This window comes from Schistocerca cancellata, chromosome 3, assembly GCF_023864275.1.
Source record: "Schistocerca cancellata isolate TAMUIC-IGC-003103 chromosome 3, iqSchCanc2.1, whole genome shotgun sequence".
In the NCBI taxonomy this organism is placed as follows: Eukaryota; Metazoa; Arthropoda; class Insecta; order Orthoptera; family Acrididae; genus Schistocerca; species Schistocerca cancellata.
Window position 1 is genome coordinate 858,045,728 of NC_064628.1, and position 14,347 is coordinate 858,060,074.

General features: G+C 37.1%; 1 protein-coding gene across 1 annotated transcript in view; it reads left to right on the forward strand.

Moving 5' to 3' along the window:
* The window catches only part of LOC126176614 (solute carrier family 22 member 7-like), a 234,329-nt gene that overhangs the window by 195,955 nt on the left and 24,027 nt on the right, over nucleotides 1-14,347 (forward strand). The window contains exon 8 of the mRNA XM_049923774.1: nucleotides 801-988. Within this exon, the coding sequence (XP_049779731.1) occupies nucleotides 801-988 (188 nt within the window). The remainder of the gene's footprint in view (nucleotides 1-800; nucleotides 989-14,347) is intronic.

Sequence of the window (14,347 nt, forward strand, 5' to 3'; positions counted from 1 at the left end):
AAGAGTGGAAAGGGACCTGAAATTTTTATACGGGCACAGAAAATGAATTTCGTGATCCAGAATGAGATTTTCTCTCTGCAGCGGAGTGTGCGCTGATATGAAACTTGCTGGCAGATTAAAACTGTGTGCCGGACCGAGACTTGAACTGGGGACCTTTGCCTAGGTGACGAGATACTTGCGGATAAATTTCGAAATGTTCCACGATAAGTCGAGGACTGCAGGAGACTTTTATTTGAGGTCACGGGAGACGCCTCGGAACCGTCTTCATAGCATAATTGGCAGACTCTAGACGCCGCATTGAAGGTAGTCACGTATATCATTCAACTACGTAGCATGGACTGTGCGGCTGGTCCCGGCGGAGGTCGAGTCCTCCCTCGGGCATGGGTGTGTGTGTTTGTCCTTAGGATAATTTAGCTTAAGTAGTGTATAAGCTTAGGAACTGCTGACCTTAGCAGTTACGTCCCATAAGATTTCACACACATTCAACTAAGTAGGTGGGCTTCAGAATATGCAGAAAACGTAATTCTGTAACTTTCACCGATTCCGTCGCTTTCAGCATTCAACAGGCTTATTCACAACGGCAACAGGGCTGATGGTACAGCACCACCCTAATGATTGTGGTAATGCTTAGTTCCTGACAACGTGAAATCCAAAAGACTTTTATCATTTGTACCTTAACAGGACAGTTCATTAGAAGGCACTGGAAAAATCATTTCGATTTCCTTTACTCTTGTGTGGTTACAAATATGTTTCTAACAAATCTGTTTCAGCCATACAGCCCATGTGTTTTGACTTTGCAGTTGGTGTTCCGAGTGTCGCCATGGCAGTGGTAGTGATGGCCATGCAGTTCTGGTCGTCGGCTGGTGCAGCTGTCATCAACCTTCAGAGCATCGAGGTGCACCCCACGTGTCTGCGACAGATCACCGCCAGCGTAGAGTGCACGGTTGCTGGTGTTTGCATGTCTCTTGTTCCGTACATCGTCTTTCAGGTACTCCGTAACAATGTGCTCAGATTCTACTGAAAATTATATTGAACCCGTGAAAGCAACTGTGGCTTGTAACTAAATACTAGTTCAAGCGCCAAAAATCTGGTTTAGAGATAATTAGCAAAATGTTTATAGCAACAATTTAATTTTGCAGCTCTTCCATCGGTCCGTCTTTCCATTCAAAAACAACAATATGGGAAATTTGGCTCTGCCTTGATGCAAAAAACTTTTATTATTTATTTATTTATTCCTAAACTAGTTTTGACAACAAATATCACCATTTATAGTGGCATCCTTAATTCTGAAATATGCAGCAATAGCGTAGGTACAAAACGTTGTAAAAGATTACTACATGTTCACTGTTTGTTTTTTAAATATACTTTTGTATATGCTATCTCCGCACGTTTTAGAATTAAAGAACCCACTCAAGATGGAAATGCTTGTGGCTGAAATTAGTTTTGGAAGGCGTTCTGACAATTACCATATTGTTGTGGTTATGTATAGCAGTTGTACAAAAGCAATATAAAAGTTGGAGATCACGGTACAACATGAAAACAGTACACGTTTCTTTTCATATACGTGTTGTTATTCTACGGTAAGAACAAAATGATATAAAATTTGAAGATAATAAAATATTCTGTATGCAACGGCTTTAACTTAAATAATGATACAAGTGCCCTCATAGCAATTAGCACTCAGTTCAGAATGTTCTCCTCTCTAACAAATGCAATCATTTTAGCAAAATCCCTTCTCTATCCTTCAGAAAACCTAGGTTCATAGGGTAGTGTTTCCAGCTGCATCTTCTGATGATCGGAAGGCTTCAGATTCATCTTCAAGGTGTAATTGTCCTTCAACTCTTCAGTTGCATTGAGAGTTGATGAATACAGAGTCCTTAGGCGTTCAGTAGCCAGTCTGATCCACTGTGCTATTGAAATATGCACACTGGTGATCTTTTATATTTTTCGGCAGCTGACGTAAAGTCGTAAACATAGGTTTGTGGTGTGCGCGTAGGTTCAGTGAGAGGGGAACTAAATCTTTCGTAGCTTCACGCACCGTTAGCCTCTTTCATTTCTCAAAATCACGATCGCAGAACATAAAAGTGTTCTATTTCCGTAAGCTAACCCTTTGCTGTTAGGTAAAGCCACAGAAACATCGTCTTATTTTTGTTCTCCCCACAGCAGCAGTCAGTTCATGTTATTAGTTTCTTTTTAGAAGTAAATTTCGATGTAAAAGTTTGGTGCACACAGGAAGCAGTTGCATTCCCATCCCTGCCACGTATGGCCACATGCCAGAGAAACATGTTACCGGTTTGATTATCACCAACACGAATGCAAAAGTTGTAATTTGAGAGCTCCAATAAGTAGTACATTTAACAGTGCCTGAATGAAGGAAGAGTACATTCGTTCCCTTCGCTGCGTAGTTTCTTTATTTCACTTTGAGTTCTACCTTGATCTCTCTTCCTCCATTTTGGTGGAATTTTCCTTTACATTTTGTAATATTCTGTGCTATTTCTGTAATAATTACTTCAGCGTTGCCCTATTGTTGCAACGCTCAGAAATTCACAATAGTGTACGCTAAGGCATTACCAGAGGCTTGGCACAAGACTCATTATTCGAACGTCGACCGTGTTAGACACGAATGTCGTTTTGTGGCAGCTGTAAGCATTGTTTCCCGCTGTTCTCGTGCTTGTGTCAGAATGTGTGTCATTGGCCTTGGCGATCACAGCGGAATATCACCTACAACTCAAATTTTCATTTTTTGGCGCTTCACCCGTTATTTACTTACATGCCCCAATTTCGAGTACATGCTGAACCATCCAGTCACTGATGGTGATATTTTGAGTGTTTGCTTCATTACAGTGAATCTCAAGATTTTAAAACAATTCTAATCATGTGTTTATCACCTCCTAATTCTGCTTGTTTCAACTTCAGCACAACTTGATCTTCAGTTACTCAAACGACTCTTTTTATACTTGATGTCGTTTTATCAAAATAAACAGAAATTAAACAACTGTGTGCTCTGCAGTAACTCGTTGCAGTGTCTCACTGGCCCGATGACAAATGTCTTTATTCTTAATATGACTCTCTCTCTCTCACACACACACACGCACACACACACACACACACACACACACACACACACACAAAACACATACACACACACACACACACACACACACAAAACACACGTACACACACACACACACACACACACACACATATATATATAAAGCAACCTCCCCGCAAAAATAAAAGAAAATATTTAAATGTGAATAGACATCGTGCTAAGTGTAACCTCCCCACAAAAATATGAAAGAAAATAGTTAAATATAAATGGAACCAAGTGTAACCTCCCAAGAAAAATATGTAAAGACAATGCTAATGAAAGCATGTGCCATATGTTGACTTCCCCCAAAAGTGAATAATAAAATGACCCAAGCGCAACCTCGTTGAAAAATTAAAGAATAATAATGGTCCAAATGTAAACTCCCCACAGTAATAAAAATTAACGATAATAAAATGTACAAAAATGTTAAGTCCCCACAAAATTAACGCTAAAAGGAACCTGATAAATTTTATAAGGGCAGCTGCGCTGACCCTCGGCCCTGTGCAATGATTAAACCTGAATAGAGAAACCGAAATTGTTACCTCAGTAAACTCCCTCAATATTTGCTCTTATTTTTTGGCTCCGTGCAATGCTGGCGTATATTTATATCTGATTCTTGGAGGAAATGCATAGGAAAAACTCTTTAAATTAAAATGATTACTTTGATTAAAAGATCCACTTTATAAAAACTTATTATTGGGGGAATTCTTGAAGAAATTAATTACAATCAATATACGTTATTAGCTGAGCGCAATGCTGCTTCATTACCTTCGACAACAATTTACCTCGTCCAGAACCGTGACCAGAGATGGAGGGAGAACACGCAGCCGACCCATGTCGACGCCCACTCAGTACAACCGTCCACTCGCAACTACTGCTGCCGACAGAGAGCCATCTCGCAACTGCTCTTGCTGACTCGCAATACGCTACTACTGTCCAACTGAACTCTCGCACGGTCAAGCGCAGACTAGCCACGATAAATAACTCTCTGGTCAGAGATTCTCTCATGGCTCGCCATCGCTGTATGGAATACACTGAACACATACTTGTTTCATAACCCTCCACTGGGGAGCAAAAATTTGGCAGCGATGGTGAGTCATTTGGACTTGCCATGAGCAAAAAATTTTTTCTTAACTAATTAACTTTACAATTACAGAGAATATACAAATGTAGTACATGAAGTAAATATGGAGCACATGCACCGAGTACACAACATATCAGACAATGACAAAAATATATACAATGAGTACAGAGCAAATCACAAAAAAATATATACAAATCATATCGATAAATGACAAAGGTGCACACTCACTGAGGTAGTGAACATATCAGGAAGTCACAAATGTATAGGCAACGAGTACAAATCATATTGAAAAATGAGAAAAGTGCACAGGCACTGAAGTTCAGTAGAAAACATATTAACACATGACATAAGTGCACATGCACTGAAAAATTCTTCAAAGTTTTCACAACAAATAGACATAATGAGTACAAATCTCATTGACAAATGACATAAGTGCACATGTACTGTAGTTCAGAACATTCAGCAAATCAAAATTCACATACAATGAGTAGAAATCATGTTAGAAAAATCAGGAAATCAGAAATGTTTATACAATAAGTAGAAATCATGTTAGAAAAATGACAAAAGTGCACACGCACTAAAATGCAGAATATATCAGCAAATCGAAAAAAATGTATAGGCCATGAATACAAATGATGTTAGCAAAAAAAAAAAAAATGATCTTCACTATGTTACAAGAATTAGGATAGGAAAGGGAAGGATTGCATCATGGTTGTAGCACTTTAGGTTGCACACAGCTGCACTGAAAGTCCATATCTTTCTACTGTAGCACAACACCAAGTGAAACAACCTGCAGTTCTTTTCCCAAAAGTATTTATCAGCGTACCCAAGACACTGAAATGTCGTAGTAATATTCCATGTTGTCATTTTGGCAGTACATTAGGTTCACCAAACAGTGGGACCATAATAACATCTCTATCGCTTACAGTGGTGGACAGCATGTCGTGTCAACACCACGTTCTTGTAAGGTACACCAACGTAGAATTAATGCAAAAGCCAAACATAGTGCTCCATGATCATGAGGATATACAGGACAAACGGATATTGCAGTAATTCAGGGTAGTTAGGCCAGAAGGTGAAGGACATTAAGTTACATACTGGTCTTCACTGAGAATTACATTAGTAGTTTGCGGCATTCATTGCCCAGTTATTGAACATTTCTGTATCATGTATGTAGTATTACAGAATAATGTTCATAATTAATCCTTGATCATCTCAATACAGTAATCAGTAGCATTCATTTCCCGTTACATAGTATGACAGAATAATGTTCATAATTAATCATTGGTCATCTCAATACAGTAATCAGTAGCATTCATTTCCCAGTTACAAAGCATTATTATTATATTGTAACTATTACTCAAAGTCTGTGGTTGGAAAACAACATTCAGTACTACTCATAACTCTTTTAAATTGGTAGCATTATTTGGGACAGGAAATACTTTCTTTTTTTTGTGTTAGCAACGCATTGCGTTGGGTAATTACACGGGAAAGAGAAAAAAATTGCTTTTGGGCTTTGCTGCTAATGAAGATGTGTAACGTCATTCGTCACGAGTCAGCTGTAGCAAGGTTATGAAACAAGTAGAGTATATGTGATCACATTCATAGATGACATAGACTTATTGAACAACTGCTTATAGCACATTAATTTCATAAATAATTTCTCCCGCGAAAATATATAAAAAATGGATTATTAAGCTGAAAGAAGAAATGCATTTTATGCTGAAAAGTAGTGAACTTCGAATTAACTGCTAGTGAAATGTGTATAAAAGATGTTCCATAGCTGTCCCTTCCAAAACCTTCATTCATCCGACTATGCAATAAAATACCTACTGTCAAAACGAACTGCAACAAATACTTAAATAACTACAAAGCATAAATACATAACTTCAACATTATCCTCATCTGTAAAGAAAAAGACTTCATTATTCATCAATTCATTATCATAACTCCATTATTATCATCACCTGTAAAGAAAAACTTCATTATCCATAGTAGCATATTCTTCATCATTATTCATCTGCAAAAAATAATCACTTCATTACTCATTATACAACTATTCCTTATTTCTATCATATTTCCTCACTAAAACTAAGATGTGTAGTTCTGTCTGACAGCCTGCATCAATCGCCTCGTATTCTGAAAGAAAAAATTGGTTAAGACTGCTATTCTACAATGTATATAGTATATTCTTGTTAATGCTTGTTAATCCTGATCCATTTACTCTTCCTCATAAGGTTTTTGCATCTTCTTTCGTCTATTCCGTAGTTGAAATTCCCATTTTTGTTTAATTTATTTTCTTTACACGTTATTTCTTTCTGAAAATGATGAACAAAGATTAATGTCTTGCATTTACATCATATACTCATTAGATGAAAACTGGTTTATAGTAACATAATTGAGCATACAGCATAGCATGACAGAAAACGGAATATGTCAAAAACAGTGTTCAGAGGCAAATATGTACACAGAATATCACAATGCAGCAGCAAAAAAAAAAAAAAAAAAAAAAAAAAGGAGTAAAGTAGTCATGATGTTGAGATACCATAGGGCAAAATGTCAACTGGTGTTTGCTATATCTTAACTATTTCATAATGCATACTAATAAAACAGGAAAACAATCATACATACAAAAAATGAAAATGTGCACGGTCTGATGTGTAACGACAAGTAAAGCGACCTGCTAACCTTATCTTGCTGGGCACTTGCCAAGAAAAAACACGATAATCATCAGTAAGTAGTCATGTGAATATTATTGCATAAGCGGTCATAAAAAAATAGGAAATGGCATTACAGAATGTCAAATCAGAAAGTATCTTCATTCAATAAAGGGTTTAATGTTGGATAAGTGGTGGTTTCCTTTCGATTTTCTGGTTCTCAAAGTTTCGACGTGTACAACAATAGGGTGAGGAATGCTGCGAATCCGATATGGACCTGCGTATAGAAGTTCAAATTTACTGCACCTACCTTTTATTTTGTTGGATAAATAGTGTGTACGTACTAATATTTTCTGTCCAATGTGAAAGTCACGGCGTATACAAACCTGTTTTTGTTATCTTCTCCGGCGCTCTGCGGCACGTTTGATGTTGCTCAGCGCAATGTCAATTATTTCATGGTGTCGTAGTCGACGAGATGTAGGAAAGTTTACTAATTCTTTAATTTTGTTAGGTGGTTTAATATTTTTCAATATAACAGGCGGAGATAGCATAGTGGATTCATTTGGTATGGAATTAATTACATCTTGGAATATGTGTATGTGTGTGTCCCAATCAATATGTCTTTTATGGTAGTATATTCTACACAATTTACCAATTTCTTTCATCAATCGTTCACAAGTGTTCGAAGAAGCATGGTACCTGGATATATATATATATATATATATATATATATATATATATATATATATATATATCGGAGAAATGTTTCTAGCTCGTAACATTCGTCTCCATATAGCCTATCGAAATTGTGATCCATTGTCAGAAATTACTTTCAACACATGCCCTACATGAAATAAAAAATGTTTTACAAGTGCTTTCGAAAAGGTTTTAGCAGTAGCTTTGCGTAACGGAGTGAAGGTAACAAATTTTGAAGTGAGTTCAACAGCGACAAAGATGTAGCAAAAACCTCAATTAGTTCTGGGAATCGGACCAAAAATGTCTACAGCGGCCATATGTCTTAATTTAACAGGTACAATGGGATATAATGGAGGAATATGTGAAGTTGAGTCTGACTTAGTTTTCTGGCAGATTTTACATGACGCTAAAACTCGTCGTATACGTTTCTCCATGTTCGTAAAATAACAGTTCTGTCTCAGTATAAGAAAACATTTTCTGGCTCCGTAATGTGCGTAGCTTAAATGAGTGTACCAGATTGTTAACCAGTTCGTCGGGAATACATAATAACCAATTATTGCTGTCAGGGTGAGAGCGGCGAAACAGAATGTCATTGCGTACAGTGTAATGGTTTCTAAATGTAACATTATTCTTATCTTGCCAAAGGTGTTTAATTTCTTTCCACACGTTGTCTTTATTTTGCTCCTGTGCTATGTCCTGTAATGACGATGAAATAAAATTTTCAAATGCGACTTGTTGAATGTACATGACGCTGGAATTTGTTTTGCAGAAGGTGGTTGCGACGTCTTGCTGATTGTTACTGAGAGAACGAGATAGTGCGTCTGCTATAACATTTTGTGTTCCGGGAATTTGAACAATGAACAATTGTAAAATTAAATTCCTGTAAATAAAGCTTCCATCTACTTAGTCTGTCGTGTGTGAATTTAGCTGAAAGTAAAAATTGTATCGCTCTATGGTCTGTGTAAACTGTAGTGTGTCTCCCATAAAGAAAATGGCGAAATCTCGTAAATGCCGAAACAACACATAATGTTTCAAGTTCAGTAACAGAATAATTTCGTTCAGCAGATGACAGAATGCGACTTGCAAATGCGATGTTTTTAATTACTGTAGAACCATCTTCTTCAATTTCCTGAAAAATGTGTACGCCTAAAGCGGTGTTAGAACTGTCGCTGGCAATGAAAAAATTTCTGGTAAGATCTGGGTGCGATAAAAGTGGAGCATTCAACAAGGCTTCTTTCAGGTTCACAAATTCAGAATGTGCTTGCTTATCCCAGGACCAAATAGTGTTTTTACCTGTCAATTGACATAATCTAGGTGTGTCTAAAGCAGAGTGATGAATAAATTTACGAAAAAAGTTAATTAAACCCAAAAAGCTGCGTAGTTGTTTTTTTGTTGTAGGAACAGTAATGTCACGTAAAGCTTGAAGTTTTTCCGGATCAGGCGCAATGCCTTCTGCTGAAATTACGTGTCCAAGAAATTTTATAGAAGTTTTGCCAAAGTGCGATTTACTGAGATTAACAGTGAGTCCTTGTGCACGAAAAATTTGTAACAGTTGTTCAAGAATCAGATTGTGTTCAGACCAGTTAGCTTCTGCAATAAGAATGTCGTCTACGTACGTCGTGATTCTGTCTCTAAGTTCTGTCGGAAGTATTGTGTTCAAACCGCGAATAAAAGCTGCAGAAGAAATTGTCAAGCCGAACGGTAATTTACAAAATTGATAACAGTCGCCAAAACAGAGAAAAGCTGTGCACTTTCTGCAATTCGGATGGAGCTGAATTTGCCAAAATCCCGATTTCAGATCTAATGTAGAATAAATAGCAGTACCGTGAAATTTCTGTAGAAGTTCCTCTAATGTCTGTGGTCGATCTGTTTCATTAATAATTATGTCACTGATGTGTCATGAATCAAGTACGAGGCGAAGTGAGCCATCTTTTTTCTTAACAATATGTAGCGGGTTTATGTATGGAATAACTGCTGGTTCTATAATTCCTTGGTCAAGCATATCCTGCAATTCTTTCTTAACCTGTTTTCTATGAATATACGGAATGGGATAATGCTTGGCTTTAAATGTATCATGCTGTTTGACTTGAAATTCATACATAAAACCGGACATAGTACTAGGAATGTTGTCGAAAACTGGAGATTGCTGTAAAAGAATTTTGTGTAGTTGCGTCCGTTCGTCGTCTGTATTTGCACTGCTTTGTTTAACTTTATCAGAAATCATCTGCATTACGTCGTAGTCAGCTTCGTCTGGAGTGTTATAGTTATGTACGTACGTATCTGTGAACAATGTGGATTTACAGTCTAGGCTACGTGATACAGGAATGACCTCTGTGCGATTAATTGTCTGTTCTTCTGCAGATAATGAGTGCTGAAATTCCAAAGCCAATTGTACATTCTCGTCCTTCAACATTAAATAGGAATTTTGAAAATCAATAACTGCGTCGTGTTGTACCAGAAAATTAGTACCTAAAATAACGTCTGTTGTCAATAAAGGAACAATCCAAAAATTTTAGTGAAATGTGTGACCTGCAATACAAAATGATAAATGTGTCTGTAATTTAACATCTACTCCTTTACTCGATACTGCTTTTTTTTTACTTTCGTCTTGCCTAGTGGTAATGTAGGATAGGTATTCTCTTTATTACACTCGTTGAAAGTTTCTTCATTAATAACTGACATAGGTGAGCTGCAATCGATTACTGCTTAAAATTTCGATGAACCAATTTTAATTTCGATGACAGGATGTAAAATGGTTTTCTGAACAATTGGTCTTTCCTGCAAAAGATTGTCTCTTATGTCGTCAAAAGTAATTACATTTTCGTGAATAACATTCTGTGTATCTGAAGTATTGCTTACGTTGCTGGAAGATGCAACCTGTACTGTATTTAGTCAAATTCTATCTGACGTGTTATTACTGTCAGGAAGATTCTGTGGCATTTCGACTATTTGAACTGTTCTATTATTTCTTCGAGACGTATTACGCTCTGGATGATACCTACTGTCTGGTTCATTCACGAGAATATGTTGTTGCTGATCATTTTGTTGCTGGTAAGACCGACTGTTATTAAACGTATGTTGATAATTGTGCTCATCGTTTTTACGTCTGTCGTAATAGTCATTCCTATACGGTGCATTGCGATAGGATTTGAAATATAGTGTTTACTGCACGTAGTTATTTCATTGCTGCCGTGCGTGACTATTTGCTGTAGCTGGGACTATACGTGCACGCGGCGAAACATTAAAGCTTGGTTGACCTTGTAGACTACATTGTTGGTTAGGTATGCTAACCGGCTGGTTTTGTTGCTGTTGTTGTGAAAAACCTCTATTGTTACTAAAATGTGGTTCCTGTTGCTGAAAATTTTGACGATATTGATAATTAAAATTTTGTCTGCTATTAAAGTTCTGGTAGTTGTCATTTCTGGAGCGTCTAAAGAGAAATGTCATTTTCGGTATATACTTGTCTTATCCGGTTTTCTTTAGTCATTTTTCTTAATTCTAGGTAGAGCAATAGTTAAAGAGCTGTTTTGATAGATATAAAGGATAGTAGAAGAGAAGGCAGCAGTGCAGAAAACTAAAGATGAAACAGCACTACTACAGCTCGGGGCCCTATGCACGCTACGGCACATATTCATTAAAGCATAATGAATCCCCTGAGGTCTATCACGCACTGAAAATAAATTTTAGTTTTTGCATTACAGGCAATTGCGGTAAAAATTCAGAAACAAATTGCTGTATCCAGTCCAAAGCTAGTTTCTGCATTACAGGTAATAGCCGTGAAAGTACAAAAATAAATCGACGTATCCAGTTCAAAGCGTGTACCTGTGCTCTGTCATTATTAAATTCCTTAGATTTTCTTACGGATAAAAATTGCTCGTAATCTACGTTATCGTCTCTGAATTTGAGAACACGTTCAGGTTTGTGTGAGAATATGTTTGTCTGTGTCATTTCGGATTTCAAGTTGCGTAGCTTTTCAGATTTTAAGTCGCGTAGCTTTTCGGGTTTTAAGTCGCGTAGTCTCTGTACATTGCTTAAGTTACACTGGCTGTGTGAGTGTGACGAATGCTAGCAACGTGGCGTATTCTGTGACGTATTATTAACTGAAATATTTTTTATCTCTGTTACCTCTTGCTGTAAACTTGGCAATTTTCTACGCAATGTATTGTTAGACGAATCTATCTCATTAATTGTCCGTTGTAGATTTTGGAATTCAGGTGTTTGGTTAAACAAAATCGGTACAGTATCGTCTGATTTGCTCTCATTATTACTTTCAATAACATCAATACGACTGGCCAATTCATCACATTTTTCAGTCAGTATTTTTACCTGATCATCGTTCTTAGTGTCAGAAGCATTAATCTGTTTTTGTAATTTACGTGTGGTTTCGTTCAATTTTTTAACGTCAGCTTTCACGACATCGGAATCCTGTGTTAGTTCTAATTGCTCGAATCTGTCTGTCACTGTCTGAATATCTGCTGTGTGTGTATCTGTTTTTGATTTAAGATCAGAAATTTCATCACGTAATTCGGCGTTCAACTGTTCGATGGTATTAATTTTGTCGGACACTGTAGCAATATTGTTGTCTACGTATGTTTTTGCCTTCGCAAACATTTTACGTTTATCTTCTTGTCTCTGTGCAGTGATTGTTTCCATGACTTGACGTTTTACTTTAGTTTGATCCTGTATAAATTTACGGAAACGCGTATCACTGTTTTGTAGGTGTTGATTAAAACGTTCGTCAATTTGTGTGTTCTGTTGGTCGAATTTCGCCTCTATCTTTGCATCCATTGTGCGCGAAAGTTCTGCCGTCATTAATTTAAAATCGTCGCGTAATTGTGTTGCTTTTTCGGAGCATTGTTTAGCGACTCCACTAATTTCGTCTCTAAGTGTTTCTGTTGCAGCAGTTTGCATATCCCTTAATTCTTGCGCAACAGATCTAATTTCTTCACTACTTTTCCTAGCGCAAGCCTCAATTTCTTCACGTAAGTGTTCTTTAGTATCATGACATTGCGCGGCAACGGCTGTAATCTGCTCACTAAGCTGTCTGGAATTGTTGTCTAATTTTTCATTTAACTGTCTGGAATTGTTGTCTAATTTTTCATTTAACTGTCTGGAATTGTTGTCTAATTTTTCATTTAAATGTTGTTTGAGATTTTCGTTATTTTCATTAAGCTGTTGTTTGAGATCTTCTTTAAGTTGTTTATGATTATCGTCTTGTCTTTCATTCTGTTGTTTGGAATTCTCATTAAGTTGTTGTTTGAAATCTTCACTAAGTTGTTTATTCGTCTGTAGCAACAATGCCATAATTTGATCCAAAGTAACGTTACCTACTCTATTATCTGTGTTGTTTGATTGCGTACCTGCAATTGTCACGTTTTGTATGACCATTTGGTCATTCTACAATTTAGAAAAAGGTTTGTCAGTCGAATGTACACTGTCAGTCACTATTTCGGAATTAAATAAATCCGTCCTACTTTGAGTAACCTGTTCATGTTCATTAGAAAAATTTGTCTGCTCGTCACGTGAATTTTGCAAACCGGTTGTGTTGAGCTGGGCAGCGCTCATTGCAACAGAACGCCCCACGTCATCAATTGTCGTCAAATTAACAGTGGACACAATTGAATTCCTCTGTTCATCATTAAGATAAAAATCATCATTAGTGGTTGGAACGCACTGATTGTCAGTGAACGCACGATTGTCATCATTACACCGTGTGTCACAAGTACTATCGGTGAAGTTGTTTAAGTCGGTAATTTCATTCATTATACCTCGCGATGCACTATTAATAGTCTTTCGCGGCATTTTTACAATAGTCACAATTATTCACAAATGAAATAAGCACAATGCAAAAAGCAACAAACAAAAATACAACAGAGAGCAACGAATTGCCGATGATCTGTGGAAGAAAATCACAAAATTAGTAAAAGCGTTGCGCCAAATGCTAATTATATTAAGTAAATAAGAGCAGATATCTGACTACTTTTCAGAAGATTCTCAAAGAAATACGATCCTGGTCCGGATGTCGCCAAGTGTAACATCCCCGCAAAAATAAAAGAAAATATTTAAGTGTGACTAGACATGATGCTAAGTGTAATCTCCCCACAAAAATATGAAAGAAAATAGTTAAATATAAATGGAACCAAGTGTAACCTCCCAAGAAAAATATCTAAAGACAATGCTAATGAAAGCGTGTGCCATATGTTGACTTCTCCCAAAAGTGAATAATAAAATGACCCAAGCGTAACCTCGTTGCAAAATTAAAGAATAATAATGGCCCAAATGTAAACTCCCCACAGTAATAAAAATTAACGATAATAAAATGTACAAAAATGTTAAGTCCCCACGCTAAAAGGAACCTGATAAATTTTATAAGGGCAGCTGCGCTGACCCTCGGCCCTGTGCAATGACTAAACCTGAATAGAGAAACCGAAATTGTTACCTCAGTAAACTCCCTCAATATTTGCTCTTATTTTTCGGCTCCGTGCAATGCTGGCGTATATTTATATCTGATTCTTGGAGGAAATGCATAGGAAAAACTCTTTAAATTAAAATGATTACTTTGTTTAAAAGATCCACTTTATAAAAACTTATTATTGGGGGAATTATTGAAGAAATTAATTACAATCAACATACGTTATTAGCTGAGCGCAATGCTGCTTCATTACCTTCGACAACAATATACCTCGTCCAGAACCGTGACCAGAGATGGAGGGAGAGCACGCAGCCGACCCATGTCGACGCCCGCTCAGTACAACCGTCCACTCGCAACTGCTACTGCCGACAGAGAGCCATCTCGCAACTGCTCTTGCCGACTCGCAA